The 25,544-nt window shown below is 38.2% G+C and overlaps 1 protein-coding gene across 2 annotated transcripts; it reads left to right on the forward strand.

Annotated features, from left to right (window-relative positions):
• The first annotated feature begins 6,551 nt into the window (after window positions 1-6,551).
• On the forward strand, window positions 6,552-15,325 carry glul-like.1.L (glutamate-ammonia ligase L homeolog). 2 transcript variants are annotated; one of them, XM_018256670.2, is made up of 7 exons: window positions 6,552-6,695; window positions 9,396-9,569; window positions 10,155-10,316; window positions 10,821-10,967; window positions 11,986-12,113; window positions 12,942-13,141; window positions 13,348-15,325. In XM_018256670.2, the coding sequence occupies exons 2-7, from the start codon at window positions 9,404-9,406 to the stop codon at window positions 13,664-13,666; spliced, it is 1,122 nt and encodes a 373-aa protein (XP_018112159.1). In that variant the 5' UTR covers window positions 6,552-6,695; window positions 9,396-9,403; the 3' UTR covers window positions 13,667-15,325.
• Window positions 15,326-25,544: the final 10,219 nt, after the last annotated feature.

A 25,544-nucleotide genomic window follows, 5' to 3' on the forward strand; every position in this document is an offset into this window, starting at 1 on the left:
ATGTGCCTTTTATTATCAAAGTGAAAATGAGACGTCTTCTCTCTCCCAGTGCCCATCCAAGCGTATACATGACCCTTCTGGTAATCAGAACAATCTCTATCGAATTTGGAGCGCTTCTGTCGCTCACCCTCCTTACGATACTGTTCTAATTTGGCATCTAATTGGTCATGCACCTGTGTCAGTTCCTCTATAGAACTACACTGTTGTAGTTCAGCATCAATTTTGGTAATATCTTGTTGTACTTGGTCCAGTTCCTTATTGATAAAATCTAGTGTAAGGAGCATGATGTCTTTGGAACACGTGTCAATAATCTGCTTAAACTGGGTGCAGAAATCAGTGTTGGATGCAAATAATGTAGGACGCAAACTTACTCTGAGTCCGCGTGGTATCCAGGCCCTCTTATGGTACTCCGCAAGCGTCAGTCCATGTAATTCTAGATCCACTGCTCTTTTGCGTAGAGTCTCCAACTGGCGCCGGGTGTTTGCCACGGTCGGGATCTGTAGAAACTCAACGGGTCCGGTGAAGTGTGACAGGATGCGCGTCACTTCCGCTTCCGTATAAGCTGAAGCTCCTTGATGCGTTCCAGCGTGGTTCTCCATTATCGGTAATGTAAGTAAGTTTGCCAATATGCCTCAATGAGGCTGTATATGAGGTGCACGTAAGCCACGGCTTATCAATATATAGTATCGAAATGTGCCCCAGCACTCTCAGTAGTGTAGTCAGCGTTGACCTCGGTGCACGCTCCTGTGGGGGACCCCGTCACGTCCCCACTAGAAATATTCAGATAGAAGAATGAAGCAGCACACGATTCTTTGCAAAAGTGTATATTACAGATATAGCATCAATACAGCGACGTTTCGGGCAAGCTATATGCCCTTTATCAAGCCATAATAAAATGAGCATTATACAAGTGATTTTTAAAAGCAACACACAGGAAATGACTTCATAATTTGCATAATGGTTAGTCCACATCCATCACCATTTCATTTTAACCCTATACGCGTTTTCAGTGGATTTAAAGGAATAGAAATAGATCATAGAACCGATATTACTATAAAGCCCTCTGATAAGGGGGGTGCAATAGTTATCATGGATACTCCTTATTACATCTCAGAGATAGAGAGTCAACTTGCTGATCAGGAGGTGTATAAACCTTTATCACATGACCCACTTTTGAGCATTATACGTAAGATCAAAATTGTGTTAGATGACTTGGTCAAGGAAGGGGTAATTTCAGAAAAATTGAGACAATTTCTGACTGTAAAAAATCCTGTGACACCGACACTATATTGTTTGCCGAAAATACACAAAAACCCGGTCAGTCCTCCGGGCCGACCGATAGTAGCAGGGATCGGCTCAGTCTTTTGCCCATTAGCAGTTATGCTGGACAAAATACTGAGCCCATTGATACAATTGGTACCCTCATATATCAGGGATACAGGTCACTTTCTACAAAAGCTAAACACATTGGGTGAAATGGGGGATGAAAATATAATACTGGCCACGCTTGATGTGGCCAGTTTATATACATCTATCCCACACCGAGATGGATTGTTAGCATGTGAGTGGATACTTAGAGAAAGGGCCCACTATTCTGAACAGCAAATTGAATTTTTTCTACAATTATTGGAGATCATACTGTATTGCAACTATTTCACCTTCAGGGATGACTTCTATCTCCAGTTGCGTGGGACGGCGATGGGATCCAATGTCGCCCCGGCCTATGCCAATGCCTTCATGGCTAAGCTTGAGGAACTACATATATATCTAGATGTAGACTTTACCAGGCACTGTTTGGCCTGGTGGAGATATATCGATGATGTCTTTGTGGTTTGGCGGGGTGACGTTGGCTCCCTTCGGCGATTCCACGACAGGATTAATGGGGTACATCCCTCTATTTCGTTCTCACTAATATTTGATCTTCACAAAATTAATTTCCTTGATGTTCTGATATATAGGGACCAGTGTGGCCTCCTACATACTTCGTTATTTTCCAAACCTACAGACAGGAATCAAATTTTACACTACACGAGCTACCATCCACCACATATAAAAAAATCGATCCCTATCAGCCAGTTATCTAGGGTACAAAGATTAGTCAGTGACTCCAAAGAAAGAGGTGTTCAGAGACAAACCATGTGCCAAAAATTTAGGGATAGAGGTTATCCAGAAAAAACGATACAACAGGCCCAGCATAGGGTAGAATACCCTCAAACTAAGAAAAAACAGTCAAACAGGATACCGTTTGTCACCCAATTCCATACGGATAGTGAAACAATAGGCAAAGTATTACGCAAACATTGGTATTTACTACAAAATGCATACCCTATGATACAAGAATTTAAGATGATGCCACTTATATCCTATCGCAAAGGAAAAACTATAGGAGCACAGGTTACTTCAACCCAGATGAAAACTAAAATTAAAACAATTGACAGAACATTCTTGGGAGGCAGATCCAAGGGGATGTTTCCCTGTTTAGGATGCGCACAATGCCCTTTCGTTTTGAAAAACAAGGAGTTTATACACCCCCAGACTGGTTACACAGTACAATTACGAGGCTATTTTACCTGCATTTCTAAATTTGCGATATATGTGCTGATATGTCCGTGTGGTCTCATCTATATAGGTGAGACCACACAGATGGTCAAATCACGTATCTCCCAGCATCGTTCCAGCATCAATCTAGGTAATATGTCCTTACCTGTATCCAAACATTTCCTAGAAAAAGGACACACTGCAGACCAATTGAAATTTATGGTGTTGGAAACAATACCGCCTCTGAAAAGAGGGGGTGATAGAGAATTAAAATTAAAACAGAGAGAGGTGTGGTGGATTAAAAAACTTGGATCTCTATATCCCTCAGGTCTCAATAGGGACTATGATCTATTTCTATTCCTTTAAATCCACTGAAAACGCGTATAGGGTTAAAATGAAATGGTGATGGATGTGGACTAACCATTATGCAAATTATGAAGTCATTTCCTGTGTGTTGCTTTTAAAAATCACTTGTATAATGCTCATTTTATTATGGCTTGATAAAGGGCATATAGCTTGCCCGAAACGTCGCTGTATTGATGCTATATCTGTAATATACACTTTTGCAAAGAATCGTGTGCTGCTTCATTCTTCTATCTGAATATATATATATATATATATACTGCATACCTCCCAACTGTCCCTTTTTCGGAGGGACAGTCCCTCTTTTGACAGGTCAACCTGCAGTCCCTCATTTGTACTGGAAAGTCCCTCTTTTCTCTGCACTGAACAGCCAAAAAAAGAAACAAAGTTTCTCACTTAATTGGCTTTTAGCAGAGAGCCCAGAACAGCTAACAGGTGCAAATAAGATACTTTGTAACAATTTTCAGACACAAAAACACAGTTTAGATAAGGAGAAATATTTTCAAACTTTCATAACCTGCCAAATTTTGTAGAAAGAACATGGTAATTAGGGGGTGTGGCCACAGAAAGGGGTGTGGTCAAAAAATTGCTGCACTATGTGCGGAAAAAAATTTTTTGTCCCTCTTTTTACTTCCAAATTGTTGGGAGGTATGATACTGTATATATATGAATTACAGGCCTCACTAGGGGCCCCAAGGTTCTGAAAACCTCTGACCAACAGGAATGTAACATACATGCATGTTGGGAGTTACTCTGTAGAGCCTTTCTTAGCAGGGAAACCAAACCAGCACTCTTGCACTTAATAACAGACATGAATTAACTAATATTTTTTCAGCTTGAAAACCCTTTCTGCTGTTTTGAGTTCCATGCTGATGTTATGTGTACTTATAACATAATCCCTGAACTATCTGTTATTATACGCAGATAAATATGACCGAGCAGTGCCTGTTTACCAGCAACAGGGTATATAAACAGTACAAGACATTCCCACACAAGGAACTTAGTACTGCTCACAAACAAGCTGCAGTTTGAAATCTGGTCTCCAGATGGCCCCTCATCTTCTTCTGCAATTGAATTTCCTTGGAATCCTTGTATTTTATACACTCCGCCTGTAAACATGACCCTATTATATCTGATTCAATTCTTTGTAGTGAAAGGGAGAGACAGGACATTGTGTTCTGGGTGCTATGCCAGCCTTCATTATGTAAGCTCACATGGCACAATCCACTGACCAGATCTCACCTGCAATATTTCACCTGCCCTAAAAGGAATACAGATATGGGCTCTGTTATCTTGAAACCCATTATCCGGAAAGCTCTGAATTTCATAAGGGCCATCTCCCATAGACCCCATTTTATCCAAATAATTCACATTCCAGATAACAGGTCCTATACCTGTATAGGATTACACCTAACCGTTATTTAAAATAAGAATGTATATTAACAAAATCTATGACATCTATTGCAGGGCACTTTCACACAATGATATCTAAGTGCTTTGAAGAAAGAATTTCTAGAGATTAAGGGCCAGATTTATGAATCACGTTTATTGTTTACCAAATGCTAGTATGGTTCCTGCTTGCTTAAATTTAATAAAAATGAATCTGATTTTTGGTTTCATGATAGCTCCCATTTAAATACTTTCCAGGCTGTCAGCAAAATTTTCTTGACAGACTTTCAGGAAAGGACTTAAAGGGGAAATATCAATGTTTTTAGCAACTGTGATTACATTTACACGATTTATGTGTCCTAATTTGTTTCCCTCCAAAACCAGACCATGAAGGTGGAAGTAAACTGCCATAAACAAAATGTGTTGTTTGTGCACAGATTTTCTATACCATGTCCCATGTACCTCTATCTCACTCCAGAAATGCAGTATATGCTCCCAGTAACATTGTGCAAGTGCCAGTCTGGACATTTATGTGGCATCACTGGGAAAGTGGAGAAACCAGCCCTGCTTATTAAAACTTATAGTTGGAGATGTGAGCTGGTTCTGTATAGTTTTATTTTCAACCCCATGAAATAAGGACTCAATCACGCCTGGTCCACCCATACAGTGTTTTATGTGTGAATTTTCTGGTCCTAAGAATGCATAAACTATTCTTGGCCTACAGCTACTGTGTTCTGAAGGTGAAAAAAGATGCCTATATAAGGGCTGACTATCAGCTGCGGATTCATCCCTACAGACCTTATTGGCCTTTTTTTTTGCCAAAAAGTCAGAATACAAATATGGTTTGAGCTAGTACCGTATTGCTTCATCTTCTGGTGGGCCCATATGCCTCTATTATGATCCAGTTGCTGGCTATGCAGTTGGTGGGCCCTGGGTAGATGCAAGTAAACTGCGCAGTCACCATAGTACTTTAGGGTGGCGGCACATGTGCAGATTCAGGGGAGATCTCCTCTTCTTCGGGCGACTAATCTCCCTGAAATGCCGTCCCGCCAACAAGAATGTGAATCACTGGTGCAATGGCATATGGATCACTTCGGTTTTCCGAAGTTGCCCGAAGTTTCCTCATGAGGCAAATTTGTGCGACTTTGAAAAACGAAGGGATCCAAATGCCATTGACTGCATGTCAATAACGCTAAGGGCAGAGACACATGCTCAGATTTGATGGGTTTTATTCACTTGGCGACAAATCTCCTCTTCTTCGGGGAGACTAATTTCCACGAACTGCCAATCGCCGGCTAGAATGTAAATCACCAGAGGGATGGCACTCGGAGTACTTCGTTTTCTGAAGTCGCCCAAAGTCACCGATTGCGATTCACATGCCGGCGGGAGGCATTTCGGGGAGATAAGTTGCCCCAAAGAAGAGATCTGGGCGACTAAGAAGAGATTTGTCGCTGGGCGGCTAATCTCCCCGAATCTGAGCGTGTGTCTCTGCCCTTAAATGTCAACTATTTGTAAGGAAATTAAATCCATTATGACTGACTGAAATTAATGTAACACTGAGAAATCAGGATGAGGTACATACACATTATTTATAACATTTAAATGAAGCACGGGGTTTGCTGCTCCCTTCTCCCGTGCCCAAGGCCCCCTCTATCTCTTCACTCTCACACAGGCTTTTACAGAAAACTATGGCAGTAAAGAAACTCAGGCGCCCCCTAATGCCTCCACGCTTGGTTGCTTCCAACTACAGAAGAGGGGGAGGCCGTACTAAACAATGGGACATTACAAGAATCTGACACGAGGGAAGCAGATTTTTTTAGCGACTGGGCTGATGCAGCAGCAGAGTGAGCAGAGTGCTCGCTCACTGTCCAGCAGACATTACAGAAGGTGTAAAGCCTGTAGTCTAAAAGCAGCTCCCCCCACCTCTATATTGTTGCATCGCCCCCTCTCTGTTTTCCCATTCTGACATATTTGTTCTTCTTAATTTCCTTCTGTACATTTCTTTGCCATTATCTCAGTGGGACTGATGGATTCCTAGTATTTTCTTGCCTATTATCTGTTTTCTTTCTCTTTTATCGCCGTCTCCCCCCCACCCCAAGACTTGTTTTTGTCAGTGCCGGGGGAGCGCAGTCGGGGTACACTGTCTCTCTATGGCGCAGCCCCTCTAGCCGCATATCCAATGGCTGCCTGGCATGAGGGCGTCCCTAGGATGGCATGTACCGATCACGTTTGTGCGGAGCCAATGGCTGCCTTGTGGGCCGGCACCTCGCTGCTCCATATATACATGAAGAGCAGAAGCTTGGGCAAAGGCGAGAATGGGAGAACCTGAGTCATAGTATTGATTCGTGCAAGACAACAGCCCTCTGCATTAGCAGCATCCTCATCTCCATCTTCCTGTTATCCAGGTACCTGCTGCCCCAGTCTGTGTCCCCTCCTGCTTTGTCAGCCCTGTCTACTCCCTCTAACTGTCAGTTACTTTCCCTCTGCCTATTGTTGCTGCTTTTCCCTTTGTGCCTTCCCTTGTCATAGCACAGTCATTCTAAACCTCTGGATCAGGACCAGAAAATGGGCCCCTATGATGTTGAGAGTGAGTCTTCATCATCCCCTGTAATTATGGGACACTTCTGTCTATCATAGAAAATAGCAATTAAAATGAGCTGCAGAACTCTTTCTAAACCAGTGTATGAGTACCAAATATAGCCTGTATTTCCCGGTTGGTTATAGTATAGTAGTAGCATTTTGCCAATATTTTCAAAATAATTATTTTTGAGTGGTGTATAGTGCAGTGATTGGCTTTGCTTTTTCACTTACCCTTTTCATTGTATAGGCTTAATTGCCTGTATGCTTATAGTATAATAGCTCCCCCTACATTCCTACCTACCCTTCCCTTCCCATCCCATAGCTTGTCTTGCCTGCTTGTTTACTGTACAGTATATACCTTTATTATCAAACCATCCATTTCCATCCCGTAGCTTGTATTGTCTACTTGTTTACTGTATACTAAATGCCTTTATTATCAAACAAGCCTTTCCCATCCCATAGCTAACTAGCTTACAGTACAGTGGCTACCTTTCCTTTTCCCAAGCTGATACATCATGTAGAGGGGTTTGTCCACATTCATTGTGTGTATTTACTGTTGCAATCAATAACATAAAAGCGTAGACCTTTGCCAGAAGCATTAAAGTCATTCAAATTGTGATGTACAGAAGTAGATGTAGTATAGTATTTAGAATAACATTTATTTGTATTTTACTTTGCTGGTAATATTTAACATTTCCCAGCTAAACCAATATTTATGTACATATCTGCACTCAGTAACATGTGTTGGACCTTGGTACTGCCTCCTCTGATTAGACCCTTAGTGAAATGAGACCTTTTGGGTCAAATAGTCCTGTAATGAAAGAGTACAGGCATACTAATGTTGGTGTACTAGGTGATGTTTGTTAAATTAAGGCGATCTCAAGTTTGAATTTAGTATAATTACTGCACAAAAGCATTTTGCTACAGATCTGTGTGTATGTTGGATATATACAGGAGTGTTTAGCTTTGCTACATGTTTCAGTCTGATTTATATGTAGTCTGTGGCTGTCATCGAAACTTTTGTGATATCTGTTGCCAATGTTATTCTACATAAAGCTTTCCATCCTACTGATTGTGGCAAGAACACACAAAAAATATGCTCTCTGGTTGTTTTTGAACAACATTTGCAATGGTCCATGGGAAGGGTAGTTCAACAACAGTGGGAGGGCTTTATGCTGGAGGTTTGAGATGCTTGTTTGCTATGCAAGCCTTGTCCTTTCAGTTTCTACCTGTTTGTGTAGCATTTGCAGCATTGTTGGATGTGTACTGTGTATACTGTAGCATAGTAACAGATATCAAAATATATGCCTCAGTTAAAATCAATTTGTTATGTGCACCTGTTTTTATTTTCTGCCTATCGATTTCCTCTAGGTGTTTCTCTGTCCATCCTTCCGTTGTGTGCATATTCCTTTCTGCTCAGTACATTTTCCTATCTTTCAATTGTGCTGGAGGTGCAACTGAAAATCTCTTATGCTTGCTTCGCTCTAGGTTGCAAGGGGTCACATTTAGTTTTGCAATGCAAAAAACAATTCTTTGGCAAGTCATGATTTTAACACATGATTTTAAAATATATAGTAATTTACATTTATAAAGCTGTTTTCAATTTTTTTTTCTAAAACAAAAAGGGGTAGGAAATAACATATTTATTGTGGTCATTATGATTGAAATAAAACTATGCATTCTAATGCCATAAATCATCTATTACAAGACCCTATTTATGGCATTTATAAAGATGTGTGTTTTCTTTAAAACCCAACTAATACCCACTGTTTCGGGCTAGGCATATCCTATTGAAGCCCATGGGACAAGTTAGACAGGAGAAAATCTTTCAGGCATGCAAAGTAGTTTTAAAATTGGTGGCACTCACCACTGAATTTTATGGGACTTTTTTCAAGATAACACTATTTTTGAATGCTTAAAGGTGCACTCCACTACACATATGCTTCAATTTATTTACAAAGCTTTGTAACTGGTCATGGCTTTAAAGAACACCTATATCGAAAAAACATGTAGTGGCACATGTCATCCCAAAAAGTGCCACGTGAGTCGTCAGACTAAAATGGCTGCATGGTGTGTTTCAGTGCCATTTTTACACACCTTTCAAAGAAAACTGATCCTGTGGTAATGGACTTTATAGTGAATCATCTTCTGTTTCATTTATTTGTTTTTACTGTACTCTCCATTATTGTCTTTAAGATTACCAGTTTATACTAATTGTCCTTTAAACTGGTTGTCATGAACATTATTAAGGAATAGAAAGCTGTTTTTAAAAGCAAAGCTGAGACAGAACAGTATCACTGCAATCAGTGCAGCTTAATTAATTCATACAAAAATATTGACGTAATCACATCCAAGTGGAATAACCTGCATAACACTAGAACACAGGGTTACATTTCATCAAATACTGCCTATGCAAATCAGCCTAGGCTGGTTACTGTGCATTTCAGTAGAACACACTGTCAGAATACTAATACTCAATAAATGTAATCCCTTTCTTGTTGTTTGCTTTAATTTCCTTCCAGCAGCTCCAGTCATGGCAACCTCCGACAGTGCTCAGTTGAGTAAGGCCATTAAGCAGATGTATCTGGAACTGCCGCAGGGAGATAAGGTGCAGGCGATGTACATCTGGATTGATGGGACCGGGGAGGGTCTTCGCTGCAAGACTCGCACTCTGGACAGTGAACCCAAGACCATAGAAGGTGGGACTTTCCCCTTCTACAGCCAAGAAATCAAGTCTTGTTTCTCTCTCTTTCCTTCCTAGAAACACAATACAATCTACTTCCTAATAAATATATTTTTCACTCATATAAAATAGTCTAGTTACACCTCTGGGATTCGGTCTGTTTTAAAGACAAGAATTGAATAGTGACTAATTACTTACAGTTATATGGGCCGAGGCCCTAAGGACCTTTGGGAACCTTGGTGTTCTCCTTTATACTTTTATACACTTTTACTTATGTTGCTGCATGTAGGACTACAAATCCAATGCACCCCAAAAGCAAGGAAAATATATGAACTTAATTTTGTACTGAGGTGTGTTTAACACTATATCCTCAGTAACAGCCAATTCTCTGCCAACATTAGATGTTTTTACACCACTCAAACACACTGAAGCATGATACAAACTCTTACCAAATCAACCTGGATATGTAATCAATTAGTTGTATGTCTATCATATTTTACATCTCTTGAAAGAGAGAACTGCAAATTCAGTAGGTTATTTACCTGCAATAAAAGAGGTCAAGGTTTTGCCTTCCCTACAATATGGCTCTAACCTTGTACAGATCTGCCCGAATGGAACTTCGATGGATCTAGCACACACCAATCTGAGGGATCCAACAGTGACATGTACCTGATTCCAGTCGCAATGTTTAGAGACCCTTTTCGAAGGGATCCCAACAAGCTGGTACTTTGCGAGGTGCTAAAATACAACCGAAAAACTGCAGGTAAGATTATCTTTTACTTTTCCAGTGTATATTGTCACTTGCCAAAACTGATAATGCCACACCTTATCATTGCCCTTCATTACTTACTAATCATATTTCTGCAGATACTATACCTTATATATAGATGAACTTAATGAGCACATACATATTCAAGCACTCATAGGTCAGAGTCTAGGGAATAACCTTGAGACACCTATTCTGCCATTTTTTCTTATGTTCTTTGTGAAATGTTATTGATACTAGCATTTTCTTGTTTTTGCAGTTTCATTATAATTTAAAGGCAATTATTTGCTTCCTTTATTGCATTTCTGTATGCAAGAAATTAATATAATAAACACATGTGCAGCAATATCAATATGATTTACCAACCTCTGCTGTATATCAAAAGTGATTATGAGTTCAGACTGCCTATTCTTGCCTACACCCACTAAGGCACTGGTGAACTTTCATACCTCAAGGGTTTTATTAAAGCCATTTTTATATTAAAGCTGTTTATTTTTATAGAAACAAACCTACGTCATACATGTAATCAGATAATGGACATGATGGGAAATGAGCATCCATGGTTTGGAATGGAACAGGAATATACATTGTTGGGTATGGATGGACATCCTTTTGGCTGGCCTTCAAATGGCTTCCCAGGACCACAAGGTATGGTTAGATTCAACAAGGATTGGAAAAAAAAGTTCTTGCTAGTCACATGCTTAAATATTTTCTGATTCTTTTTGCTTTTCTGATTTTTCTGTTTAGTTATGTCACAACTCAGTAGCCACAGTTCTGGTCAAACAGGAATAGTGTGCAAGATATAGTGAATAAAGTACCCCCTCTTGTAAAATATAAGGATATTATAAGTTACCGAGGAGTTTCATGACCATATAAAAACACGAGGCCGAAGGCCGAGTGTTTTTATACAGGTCATGGAACTCCGAGGTTACTTTTAATATCCTCATATTTTACAACTGGGGGTACTTTATTTATTATAATACACAAGTTTCAGTAAGTCATGTGACTGAAATTACATCAGAACTCACCGTTTATAACTGATGACATCAGAACTCACCGTTTATAAGGATATAATTTACAGGATATTCATGGCTTTTGTGTATTATAAGAAAATAAACAGTAATTCCAGTTTACCCCATCTTATCCTATCAGGCTTTCAATCAGCAATTAGCCATTTAGACACTGCTGGATAACTAAAGCAGACAAAATGACAGCGCTATAAATACATGTTAATAATACATGTTAATAATAAAATTAAATATATTTCCTTATGTGTGTAAAAAATATGGCTGTAGCATTTAAGTATTATAAAAATCTAATATAATTAAGTAACTAGGTTTTTTTCAGGGTTATTTAAAAACAATTATTAAGGAGCATTATATTGACCCATTAAACACATTCATAAATAATGCAGATTATTGAAAACTGTATGATTTTTTTGTTGGAAATGAGAATCCTGTGCACTTGTAACTTAAGGAACTTTCATATTACTGTCCAAATATGTTTTAAAATAAAAGGCCAGGGTTAGTTTTTTCTCCAGAAACAATGCTGTTGTATAATTGTGTAACTGTGTAAACACATTGTAAATGTGTAAGCAGCGTAGGACTGTAATGAAATATTTTTTATGGAATATTTTTATGTTCTAAAGTATTCTATTTCATTCTAGGCCCCTATTACTGTGGAGTAGGTGCAAATAAGGCATATGGTCGGGATATTGTGGAGGCTCATTATCGGGCTTGTCTTTATGCTGGTGTGAAAATTGCAGGAACTAATGCAGAAGTTATGCCAGCACAGGTAAGTTCTAGCGGTGCCAGGAAAAGTTCTATTTTGGTTTCTATGATTTTCCTGCCTACCCAAAAACTGTTCATTGTGTTGTAGGTTTAGCATATTTATACCCTTAAAATCTTAGGGTAAGGTCACACTGTGAGATTTGGAGAGATTTAGTCGCCCGGCGACTAATCTCCCTGAACTGCTTCCCCGTGTCTTCCGCCAGCTATGAATATATGCCTGCGGCATGGCACTCGTGGTGCTTCATTTTCCATAGTCGTCCAAAGTTGCCTCACGAGGAAACAGTTTGAGGGGAGATTAGACAGAGGGAAGCATTTTGGGGAGGTTAGTCGCCCCAAAGAAGAGGTAGACTAAATCTCCCTGAATTGTACGAAACAAATTCTCATACGATATTCGGTGCGTGTATGGTGGGAGTCAAGCCAACCGATATCGGCAGAAGACTTGGAAATCGGTTGGCTCCTTTATCGGCACAGGTGGGAAATTTTTAATCGGCTCCTTTGAAGGCACCTGAACATCATTCACTGTTAGTGCTGAATTGTAAGATACAGGTAGAATTCTATTGTTTCTACCTGTATATCTGACGATTCAGCTCTACACGTGTGTATTGAAACCAACAATCTTTCCGGGAAAGATCTTTTCCAAAAAAGATCGTAATTGTTACTTACGTCTATGGCCACCTTTATGAACAAATGGACAAATTCACTGTATATGTGTGAGGTTTAAAGGATGGGGCCCCTAAAAATTTCTTTCAGGGCCTCAGGTATGCTACTGGCCACGCTAAAGACCTGTGTTGTGGGGAAAAACTTAAATAGTTGTGTTCATTTTTCTCAATAGTGGGAATTCCAAATTGGACCATGTGAAGGAATAGATATGGGAGATCACCTTTGGATTGCTCGATTTATACTGCATAGAGTATGTGAGGATTTTGGGATCATTGTGTCATTTGACCCAAAACCCATTACTGGAAACTGGAATGGAGCTGGATGTCACACCAATTTCAGCACAAAGTCAATGCGTGAAGAAGAAGGCCTTAAGTAAGTAAAATAGAAATCATATTGCATATAGTCCAATTTAAGATTGTAGAGTTCTGTTAATCTGCTACTTTAATCTGGAATTTGCTAGTATGGATCATATCTTTTTTATGATCTCTGAAATATTAAAGTGTACATTTATGGTCAGAAATTATAGATAATGATCAGAGTTAGTATACAAGTGATCTCGTAACATTGTTTATTTTCAGGCACATAGAAGAATCCATTGAACGTCTAAGCAAACGTCATGAGTATCACATTAGAATGTATGATCCAAGGGGAGGTAAAGACAATGCCCGTCGTCTCACAGGTTTCCATGAGACATCCAGTATCCATGAGTTCTCAGCAGGAGTTGCAAACCGTGGTGCAAGTATCCGCATTCCCCGCCTTGTAGGTCAGGAGAAGAAAGGCTATTTTGAAGATCGTCGTCCATCGGCCAACTGTGACCCCTATGCTGTGACCGAGGCTATCATCAGGACCTGCCTGCTGAATGAAACTGGAGACGAACCTCTTGAATACAAGAACTAATCCTGAACAAAATAAAAGTCCATACTTTTCTCTTGCCACATGCAAAGAATTTTTAGCCAGTTCTGTTTCTATTTCCATATAAATGTCTGTGTCAGTTATCGTGTTTTGGCAAGAAAATTCTGTTTTTGGGTAGTCCCTTATTAGCTGGATTTAAATTTTTTTCTGTTCATGCATTTGCCTTCTGATTTTCATAACAAAGTAATAAGGGAGAACTGCCAGGGATTTGTTTGCGAAAATCACATAATAAGACAGGCAGTGGTAAATGAGGGTTGTCTTCAACAAGGCAAAAAGTAGACTAAACTCATTAAAAATAAAAACTCCAAAGAGATAGAAACAGGACTGGCCCCAGCCCTTCCTTTTCAAAAAGGCCAGTAATTCTGCTACAAGGTACATATCTTAAAATCTCTGTTTTTCTACTGGGCCCTAGAATAGGCACCTATGGCAGAAAAGGGTATGAGGTGTTTACAGTTAACACAATAAATAATGTTTTAACGGGGCTGTGCCCCAAGTTAAGTCCACTTACAGCATCTCTAACAAAGCCCTGATTCTACAACAATTAATTCTAAAGATCAGGGTAGCATATAAGAAAATCTAAAATGGTGTAAGCTTGGGGCATATGTTATGCTTTGTGTAACCCCAAGTATGGGCATTTTAAAATGGGTAGAAAATGAAAGAATTTGGGGGCAAAATCTTATTGGCCATTTTAATTCTGATAACCACTAAGAAACACAGTGCTCTACCCATTTAATCCTAGCTTTTGCCAGGTACTTCTAGTCAATTAATAAACTATAGGTCAGTGCTGCTTATCTGTCATTACTGATAGAAATGCAGGGTACGATTTTTGCTGCCAAGGAAATCAGGGGTTATTTAGTGTGAATTTTATGCATTATTACATGTGCATTCATGGTCCTTACAATGTTGTAATTTGGGTCCATCTGTTTAGTATTTTTATATTTCACTGTAAATTTAGATTCAAGAAAAGTTGAAAAATGATTATATATATATTAAAAACTTGTATTGATAAAAATAAAATCGCAATTACAGTTTTTGTTGGTGCTAAAAGTAAGTGGAGGGTTTGCAGTTTATGCTGGGGACAGTACAAAGGCATAAGCCAAGCAATCTTAAAGCAACAGGGTCAACACAATAAAGACAGGAGACACAGCAGTTATAGGGATCCTGGTGTGAGAAAGATCCAAGGGAGATTCTAACTGATGTATAGCTTCATTTTATGCATGCAACACAGATATAGGGGCTAGTAAATTATGGTTTTGGCACTGTGAAGCAGTGAAAAAATGATTATTAGCCTTTTGTAGACTGGATGAGGGAAGTTTTAGAGATAAAGGAAGCTTTCATCATGCTATTCCATTTTCCATTTAGTTAAAAATGCAAATGTTTTAGCAAGGCTAGATGCTAACAGTTGCGGCTACTGTTCCACTACTAAAATATCTGGTGCTTAAGAGTTACAGATTTTGCATAAAAATTGACTGGTTTCCTTGTTTTCCTCAGAATTTAAACTGCCAATTCTTCTTTTATGAGCAGTTCTTGGGTCTAAGAAGCTAGGGTCGACTGCTTTTAACTTGCATCTCAATTTTTCAATAGTTTGGTTTTTAAATTAGATTTTTTTCCATTTTATAATAAAAAAAATAACACTTAATGAAACATTTTTGTATTGTTTTTTGTCAATAACTTTTCCCAAACAGCAGGGCTCTTCCCTATAGGGGATAAAAGCAAGAAAATGGAGGGTTTCTTGAAGACATTGGAGTGAAAGTCCTAGTGAATCGAATGAATTTTTTTTTTTTATCCCTGCTGCCTTTTTATAAGCTAAAGAGGCCCTTACAAAATGTTGGACTGCAAAAGGGCTAAATCCAAAAAGTCTTTTGTTTTGGGGTATTGCGTATTTGCTGATACAGCAAGTTAAAAAGAGGTTCTAGAGTAGGCCAGTAACCTGAAGAAAAATACTCCTTTTCAGGGGAGTATAACAATGGGTCAATTGCCTGGGACAAGGTGAAGAGATAAATTAGCTGCTGAGAAGTTTGTCATTCATGACTAGGTTTTCAAGATTGAAGCAATTAAATGAAGCATATAAGGGTGTATATTCGCATTTTGTATAAGACATAAGTGTTAATGAGCCTAGTGAGTGTAGGGTTGAATTTTTTTATTGATCCAGCCAGACAATGGGCCGGATTCAATTTAGTGAAAAAAGGGTTTATCTCATGAATTTAAGATGCAATTCAATTCAGAAAAACTTATTTTACAGTTTATCATGTGAAAACTCTTTTGAAGTCTGAATTTGGAGAAAAGTTTTTTTCTCCTTGAATTGAATCTCCTTCATGATTTTTCACGTGATAAACCATGAGATAACTTTTTCTCACTGAATTGAATCTGGCCCTATATCTGTTATTCTTTGGCATCAAGAAGAATTATTTTTGTGCCTAGTAAAGTAAGTTACCAGCTAGATGGCAAACATTTTGAGGGGAGATACCAATAAGATGTGACGTCTGTTGGAGATATATCAATACAATACATTTCAAAAGCCATTAGTCTTAGGCTGCGTTCTGGCATACAGGTCTACCACCAGAAACACTCTAGTAAATCAACCCAGTTTTGCTCATATACATTATTATTTTAGTGAACTGTCATTTAAAAAAAGGTGCAAGTTATATGCCTTGTAACATAGCATGTTTGTAAAATCAAAGATCCCTGCTCTCTCCCCTTTGGATGGGGTCTCTGACCTCATCGGCAGACGGCAGTGAGCGGCCAGTTACATGGGGCGGCAAAAAGCCGCTTCCTGTAACTTTAAGTCATCTTGCTACTAAACATAGTAGAAGAGTAAAACAAAACTTCCAACATCCAAAAAGGCAGCAGAGAAAGTGAATTTTTCAAATGCAAAAAACTTTGAATTTCGAAGTAATTTTTGGGTACTTCGACCATCGAATAGGCCAAAATTCGATTCGAATTGAAAATACTTTACAAATTCGACCATTCGAAAATCAAAGTACTGCCTCCTTAAAAAAACTTCCTGCCGAATTTCTGTTTAGCCTATGGGGGACCTCCTATAAACGTTCTGAGTGTTTGGCTAAGTTTTGAGTAGTCAAAGTATTTTTTTGTAAAATCGCTCGATTACAACGATTTAGTCGATCGAACGATTTTTACTTCGATCGAAAATGCCCGTTTTCGATCAAAAAAATACTTTGACTATCAAATTCAGTGGTCGAATTTCGAAGTTCTTTAACTTCAAAATTCGATCCTTAATAAATGTGCCCCAAAATGTATGGAGTTTCTGTAGTAACTGGAAATGTACAGTAAATGGTCACAGATAGGATAAGTTAATGCATGATGCTAGAAATCTATGGATCAGTATTAAGCTAAATTACTGTGTTCCAATTACTGGGAAAATCTCCTAAGCAGGCACTTTTGCTGAGTCATTCAGCTACAGAAAAAGCAGCAATAAAAGAACTTTTTTTTCCATTATGCAGAGATAGTGTGTAGTGGTGTTTGCAAAATTCTCTTAAATTCCCGCTTAGAGGCACTGAATTTAAAGAGCCCAGCTAAACAGAAACATCACTGGAAAGGCGCAAGGAGTGTTACACAACTACACTGATGGGAAATGCTAAGTGACATAATATCTCTCTGAGTTTGAATTTAAAATTTACTCCAGATTCATGAAAGAGCTGAGACTGTTTTAAAGGGGCTGTTGACCTTATTATGCAGGGAGTGATATTCTGCGACAATTTGCATTCATTGTTGTGTTTTTTTAGTTATTTAGCTTTTTATTCAGCAGCTCTCCAGTTTGCAGTTTCAGCAATCTGGTTGCAAGGTCCAATGAAAAGTTGCTTAGAATTTCCCTTACTATAACATACTAAAAGTTAACTTAAAGGTGAACCACCCCTTTAATGTTTTAACTGTCAAATTAAAGGGTGCAATGTTCTTCTATATCTAGTATAATACCAGATGTTAATATCTCTCTCCAAGGCCTAAGCCTTCCAAAACGTATTGGAATTCATATACTGCATATGTCATTATGTTCAGGGTTATTCCAAATATTATAGGGGTGATTTATCAATGCCGCGTTTTGCCGCTTTTCAAGTTTTTTGAGCTAAAACTCACAAATTCGAAGTTGAATTTGAAAAATGTGAATTTTTGTGATGTATTAAGCACACAAAAAAACTCTGAAAAAATCAGTTGGGAGTTGTCTTAGGTCAAACTTAAGGTGTTTTTACATTTCACTTCTTTTAAAAAGTGTTTTGAGCTTGTAATCGCACAAATTTGAGATTTTTACCATGATTTTTTTCAATCAAGTTTTTAACATTCAGATTTTTTTAATAAATAAGTAAACATTCATGTTTTTTTTAAATGTGAGTAGCAGAAACAAACCTCAAAAATTACACAAATTGGAATTTTGAAAAATAGGCCTCTATGTTGTCTAAAGGCATTTTATTTCTTTGCTCTGGAAAGAAGATGGGTGTCAGGCTACTTCAGATCTGTAAAGACTGTTGTAACCCCAAACTATTGTTATGCTAGCCATCATCATCAGCTGGAAGTTCTGTCAGTAGTGAGGAAGCTAGCCAGTTATTGGGTCAATCCTCCCTTCACAAGTAAGTATTTCAAATGCCACATGTGTATGCAGGATGCTGCCACTTTGCAGAGTAATTTGACTAAGTTGGAAAACTGGGCAACAAACTGGAAAATGAAGTTCAATGTTGATAAATGCAAAAATAATATAAATGCAAGTTAGACACTAAATGGCAGCGTGTTGGGATTTTCCTTAAATTAGAAGGATCTAGGGGTTTTTGTAGATAACAAGTTGTCTAATTCTGGGCAGTGTCAGTCTGTGGCTACTAAAGCATATAAAGTTCTGTCTTGCATAAAAAAGGGCATTAATTCAAGGGATGAAAACATAATTATGCCTCTTTATAGGTCCCTGGTAAGGCCTCATCTGGAGTATGCAGTGCAGTTTTGGACTCCCATCCTTAAGAGGGATATAAATGAGCTGGAGAGAGTGCAGAGACTAAGTGCAACTAAACTAGCAGGGGACTGTTTTACCCATAAAGAGATCACCGTACCAGAGGCCACCCCTTCAGACTAGAAGAAAAGAACTTTCATTTGAAGCAACGTAGGGGGTTCTTCACAGTGAGGACAGTGAGGTTGTGGAATACACTGCCGGGTGATGTTGTGATGGCTGATTCAGTTAATGCCTTTAAGAATGGCTTGGATGATTCCTTGGATAGACATAATATCAAAGGCTATTGTGATACTAAGCTCTATAGTTAGTATAGGTATGGGTATATAGAATTTATGTAAAAGTAGGGAGGGGTGTGTGTATGGATGCTGGGTTTTCATTTGGAGGGGTTGAACTTGGTGGACTTTCTTTTTTCAACCCGATTTAATGTAACTATGTAACTATGTATGGCTGCGCCAATAGGGTCCCTGTGGTTAATTTTCCCAGCAATTCTTCATTTTTTTGTTTTTAAAGAAAAATATTGGGAATACAGAAAAGTAAAAGGGGGATGGGCGCTATATTATTATGTTTTTCAGTTGCTATTAGAATGATTCAAGGAAAGACAACCTTTTATAATAAAAGGAAACAAGTATTTTGCCATTTGTTCTACCTATAATTTAATTTATTAAAGTATTATGCAGTTGATTAATCAAATTGGCTTGCATCTCATTGCAGCTAGGTGCTGCTAACCCTGTATTAAAGTACTATTGTATTTGCTGAAGCCAGTTATTTAGCCCTACATTGGAATCTGTTCTTTATCCCAAGACCTTACAAATTCACTGACTCGTGGAAATTAAAATATTTGAATTTGATATGTGGAACAAAAATACCTTTGCAACTGCAAGTCTTCTCATGAAGCTAAATGATCTGCTATCTTTCTGCTTTATGAACAAACACAGAATGGCTAAGTGCCCATTGCCAGCCCTGACACACAAAATGCCCTAGAGTAGCAACTGCACAATTAACTGCTTCCTTCAATGTCAAAGTCTTTTTCACCCAAGTTCATTTATACCTCAGTTTTATGTTATTTGTATATTGGATTAATTACAAAAAAAATAGAATCACATATCTGATTTGGTTTTTTTAACTGATTTTAATAAAGTTTGATTGATGCCTTTCTGTCAAATAAAAACACTTAGGGGCCGATTCATGAAGCTCGAGTGAAGGATTCGAAGTAAAAAAACTTCGAATTTCGAAGTGTTTTTTGGGCTACTTCGACCATCGAATGGGCTACTTCGACCTTCGACTACGAATACGAATCGAACGATTCGAACTAAAAATCGTTCGACTATTCGACCATTCGATAGTCGAAGTACTGCCTCTTTAAAAAAAACTTCGACCCCCTACTTCGGCAGCTAAAAGCTACTGAAGTCAATGTTAGCCTATGGGGAAGGTCCCCATAGGCTTGCCTAAGTTTTTTTGATCGAAGGATATTCCTTCGATCGTTGTATTAAAATCCTTCGAATCGTTTGATTCGAAGGATTTAATCGTTCGATCGAAGGAATAATCCTTCGATCGTTCAATCGCAGCATTTGCGCTAAATCCTTCGACTTCGATATTCGAAGTCGAAGGATTTTAGTTCCTAGTCGAATATCGATATTCGACCCTTAATACATCTGCCCCTTATTGTTCAAGTATATGTGAAATTATAGTATTGATGGAGATAAATATTACTTGGCAAAAAATTATACTTTTACTACATTAGATCAATATTTTGTGCATGAAGTTGAAACTCTGTAAATCAAAGACAGGAAGGGATCTTTGTTCTAAGTTAACCTTACTAAGGGTTAAAAGCGTGTAAACAATCTGTACCAGAAACTGGTTATATTCCATTGCTTTCCAGTTAAAGGGATTAGAAAACCCTCATGGCAATGTTAGTTACACATGCCAGCACCAAGTCCTATTGAAGATACCATCTTTTCCCATTGGCTGTCTTCAGCACTTGGCAAGTTGTTTTAATTTAGATGGGATTAGCTCTTCTAGGCTACTGTACTGTATTTACATACAGTGCCACACCAACACAATAACTTATAATTTCTTCGTGGTATGAATCGTTTTTCCATAGTGCATAGATTAATAAATGGGCTATTAAAGATTCTGTTACAGGATTTTTTTACAAAACACACCAGTTAGTAGTGTTCCTCCAGCATTTAAATTTGTTTTTCTTTTATATTTAATTTTGAAATTTGACATGGTCCCAGGTGCCCCCATCTTGAATAATAGGATATGAATCACACCATCCTCAGGCTTTGCCTTTAAAACATTTTATTTCAGCGGAATTCACACACAAGCTTTCGGGGAAAACCCCTTCCTCAGGTGCATTACACACACAGTGAACCTCATGCTTTAAATGCCCCTTACATCATGTGACCATTCACCAATTTCATTAACCCCTTAACATCTTGATACAAAAAAGCCTTATTCCATAGCCATACAGTCTCAATTTATTTTAGGTGCATAATTCAATACCTGTAATACATAAATAATTTATCTTAGTTAAAACCAGTTAATACAATTAATACATCATACAAATTGATCCAATATCAGAAACTTTTTAAAAATATTATTCAGTTATAAAAAGCATTGCAAACTAAAATTTAATCCCATCGGCATAAGAGAATCTAATCGTTTTATCCACACTGCCTCTTTTCTTAATAAATGTTTCTGTATGTTACCTCCTCTGATGGAGGAGTGGCCCAGCCATATGACTTGTGCTCTGATAAATTTCCTTCCTTTTCCCCCCAGCAGCCTAACAACAGAACAATTGGAATGTAGCAAGATAACAGCACATCTATATTGCTAATGCTCCTACTGGTAGTTATAAGAATAGCACTCAATAGTAAAAATCCAAGTCTCATTGTGACACTTCCAGTTACATTGGGTAGGAGAAACAATAGTTTATCTGAAAGCAGTTCCATTGTGAAGTACTGGCTTCATTAAGAAGTAATTTTATTAAGGTGATGCATTCAGCCTTTATTTTTGCAATTGTTTTCCTTTTTATTTTGTATATTAACACGTTATTTAACATGCTGCCTAAAAGGGTAAAGTACAAAAAATGGGCCCAATAAGTCATATTTCATCTGTTTTCATGAGCTGTGGGTGGCAAAGCATGTAAGCATTGAGATACACAAGATCGAGAGTGCCACCGGGCATAGGCTGCAGTGTAAGTCTGTACTTACCAGGAGTCATTTATTAATTGCAGGGCAGAGTGCAAAGTCCAAATAATGGGCACTATCCACAATGTTTTCTGCACTTTGTGCCCTTTCCTGCACCTTGACAAATGCTACAGGTCTCTATGATTAAAAATGAAGTACAGAAACCTGCGTGCCCCCATGAATACAGCACTGCCTCATTTCAGCAGTGCTGTATTAATGAGGGAAGGATGAAGGAAAGCATGTAGACTTCTCCTTTCCTACCCCCTCCAGTCTCGTAACTTGGACATTAGTGATGTGCGGGCCTGCCTGAGACCCGCGGGACCCTCGGGTTGGGCAGGTTCGCGCAGACTCCTGCACCAAATCTTCGGGTTGTGGTCGGGTTCGGGTCGTGCTGTTCTCCTGCTCTCCCCACCCACGATGTAGCACTTCCGGCGCCTAAATTTATCGAGGCCGGCCGCCCCTTTTGTGACGTCACTGTGGGGTGGGTCGTGTACAGGTCTATAAATACGGGGGGCAATAGCGGGCCGGGTCGGCTGCGGATTGGGAGGAGGCAGGTTAGGGTCAGGTGTGGGTCGAAATAGTGCACATCACTATTGTACATCATTCATATAGTATATGCAAGGTAGGGAGTTTCAGCAGGTGCAGGTCTGGAATGTGTCTAGATTTAGTCTTGCTTGGCAGCTTCTTGTTGTTTATAGATTTGCTTTAATATTTTGATGGCTCCAGTTTAGACAAAGGTAAATCTGTCGATTTAAAAAACATTTTCTTCTCTTCATTCAGGTATACTTATAAAATATATAATCAGTTGCTGATAAATTCTTGTGCATGTTACCTATATTTCTATAATTAAACATGTCCTTGGGACATGCCCTTGTTTGAAAAATCTTGCTTAGTATCATTATATTTCTTCAAAAACATTTTGTGTACCTTGAGGCTGTGTGATGAGGACTTGAAACCCTTTATGAAATTATTTGTCTTTCTACTGACAATAGTATCTTAATAGAAGAACTGATTACCGCTGTAATCAGTGGTAGGCAGGTAAAGGTGTTCAGATGTTTACCTTTTTATGGATGCTCTTGGAACTACAGAAGGGGGACTGTTAAAACAATGTTTTTATCTTTAACCTTGTTTTGGTCTAAGGGGACACTAGACAAAGGCTGGACTGTTATCTGAAAACTGTTGCTATGAACTGCATAAAAAAAGAAAAGAAACCAACAGCCCTCATGAAGATCAAATTGAAGAGCTGAAAAGTAAGACAACTGTCCATCAAGTTGAAAGCACTTTGTCTGACCTACATAAAGGTGACCAGTTTCTGACTTGGCTGGTCACCTTCTGACTTGGCTTTCTGTTAAATAACACGTATCATATAAAGTGCTAAGCTTATCTTGTTAACCTTTGGGGCACTTTAAAGTAATGCAGCTCATTTATCGAATGCCATTCTTGAAAATTCCTTGCTCGCCTATAGTTTTGGACGAATTGCTCTTCTTATCTCTATTTATTTTATCTGCCTGCTTACCAGACATTTACCAAGCAAGCATAACATTCTCATATACAAAAGGTATTTATATTATATATCTATCTCTCTCTCTATATAATATATATATATATATATATATATATATATATAAATATATATATATATATATCAATCATACAAAGCAGCAGTTGTTTTAGATACTAATGACCTCAGCTCATCAAAACAATTTATTGTTAATTATTGTTGATACTAATAATCTTCAGTACAGATTGTATATGGCTTTACGATGGTTTTGTGATTCATTTCTATTACATACAAAGCATGAACACCAGACTGAAGGATTCATACTGAAATTGCATAAGTGGCAAAGTGCTTGGTCACCATGGTTACATTTCCTTGGGAAAATGGGGCCGACCCCCTTCTCATGCAGTTATAAAAGGAGGGTTTGTACAGAGGTAGTGCAGAGTGATCAAGAAGCATGCAAATGTAATGCACTTAATCAGACGCAAAGCTATTAAAGGAGAACTAAAGCTTAATTAAATAAGTAGGCTAGAAATGTTGTACATTATGTCCTGGGTTTCTGTATAAGCCAAAGGCAACCACAAACCTTTAGTAGTAAATATCTGTGTCTCCAAAGACACAGTAGTCCCCAGTAGCTCCCCATCTTCTTTTCTGCTGATTCACTGCACATGCTCTGTGCTGCTGTCACTGAGCTTAGGGACCCACTCACAATATACAGTACACATAGAATAGAAATGTCACAATATGAGGCTGATTAGTAATTAATACATATAATTACTACATGGCAGCACAGAAACAAGTGCAACCAGCATGAGAATTTAATAATCAGCCTTATATTACAGACAGACCTCGTTTTCTGCTGGATGATTTGTGACGACCCCTTAGCTTAACTTCTCAACAGCTGCTCAGAGCCTACTGAGCATGTGAGCGTCTTAGAGCTTCTACATTTACTCCTTAAAGGAATAAATTGAGAACAGTAATGATTTAATATTATTTTAAATTACAACCATTTCTGTTCTGTGTTTTTTTAGCTGACAACATAATGCCACAGTCAATGCTCTGAATGGTAGCCCTCTAGGCACTAAAATTAGCTTTTCTGAAATTCATGGTTTTTGTTGCCCCAGTGTGTATTTGTTTTTTGCACCAGACATTAAATGATATAACATTATGGTCACTATTACCCAGTGGTTCAATGACTTGCACACAAGTGCTGTGTCATTTGAGATCACTAGATCCAGAATAGCATTTTTTCTGGTTTGCTCCTCAACAACCTGTGCCATAAAATTGTCATGCAACAAGTTTATAAACTTGTTCCCATTACTTTTAAACATTTAATAAACCCAATAGGATTAATAAGGATCATCATGCTGTATATAATGGGATCGAGTACAATGTAATCAGCCTTGTAGCATCATTTTACGGTATATTACAGGCCAACCTCATTTTCTGCTTGATAATTTGTGACAATCACTAATCTTAGCTTCTCAACAGCTGCTCAGAGCCCACTGAGCAAGATGGTGACCCTCTGTGACATTTTGAAGTCCTGGATCATTGTTGCTATTGAGATGCTAAAACTTTATGCTGGTGCAATAAATTAATCTCAATTTGAAGTTTCCATGGTCTGCGCTGGATTTAGCCTGATAATCCGACTTTTTCGAGGTTTCGGGTAAAAACTCAAAAAATCTAGCAATTTGTCAAAAAAGCATGAAAAATTTAAGTAATTCGGGGAAAAAGCAAGAAAAAATCTGCTCGATTTTACCTAGTTTTTCTGCAATACGATTAAATCAAGTTTTTTTTGGGATAAATATGCTAAAATCTGGCATGGGAGATTAATTGTGTTTTTTTTTTAAATTAAAATATGAGATCAATTTGGATTTTAGTAAATAACCCCCACAGTGTTAGAACAAGTTAATTATAAAATTGGATCTCGTATCTTAAAAACACATAATCCAGAAAGCTATGTATTAAAGGAAGACCTTCTCCCATAGAGTCCAGTTTAAGCAAATAATTCAAATTTGGCTAAATGATTTCCTTTTCATCCATAATAATAAAACAGTAGCATTTACTTGATCCTAACTGCTGCTCCACACACTGATCACTGGATCAAACATACAGAATGTGAGGGAAATGACCCCTTTAGAGTATAATAATGCCCATGCTTACAAGCTGCAAGGTAATGCACAGTATGCTACAACATACTGTATACTTGATGCCTTTTTTTGAACT

This window comes from Xenopus laevis, chromosome 4L (genome assembly GCF_017654675.1).
Source record: "Xenopus laevis strain J_2021 chromosome 4L, Xenopus_laevis_v10.1, whole genome shotgun sequence".
Lineage (NCBI taxonomy): Eukaryota > Metazoa > Chordata > Amphibia > Anura > Pipidae > Xenopus > Xenopus laevis.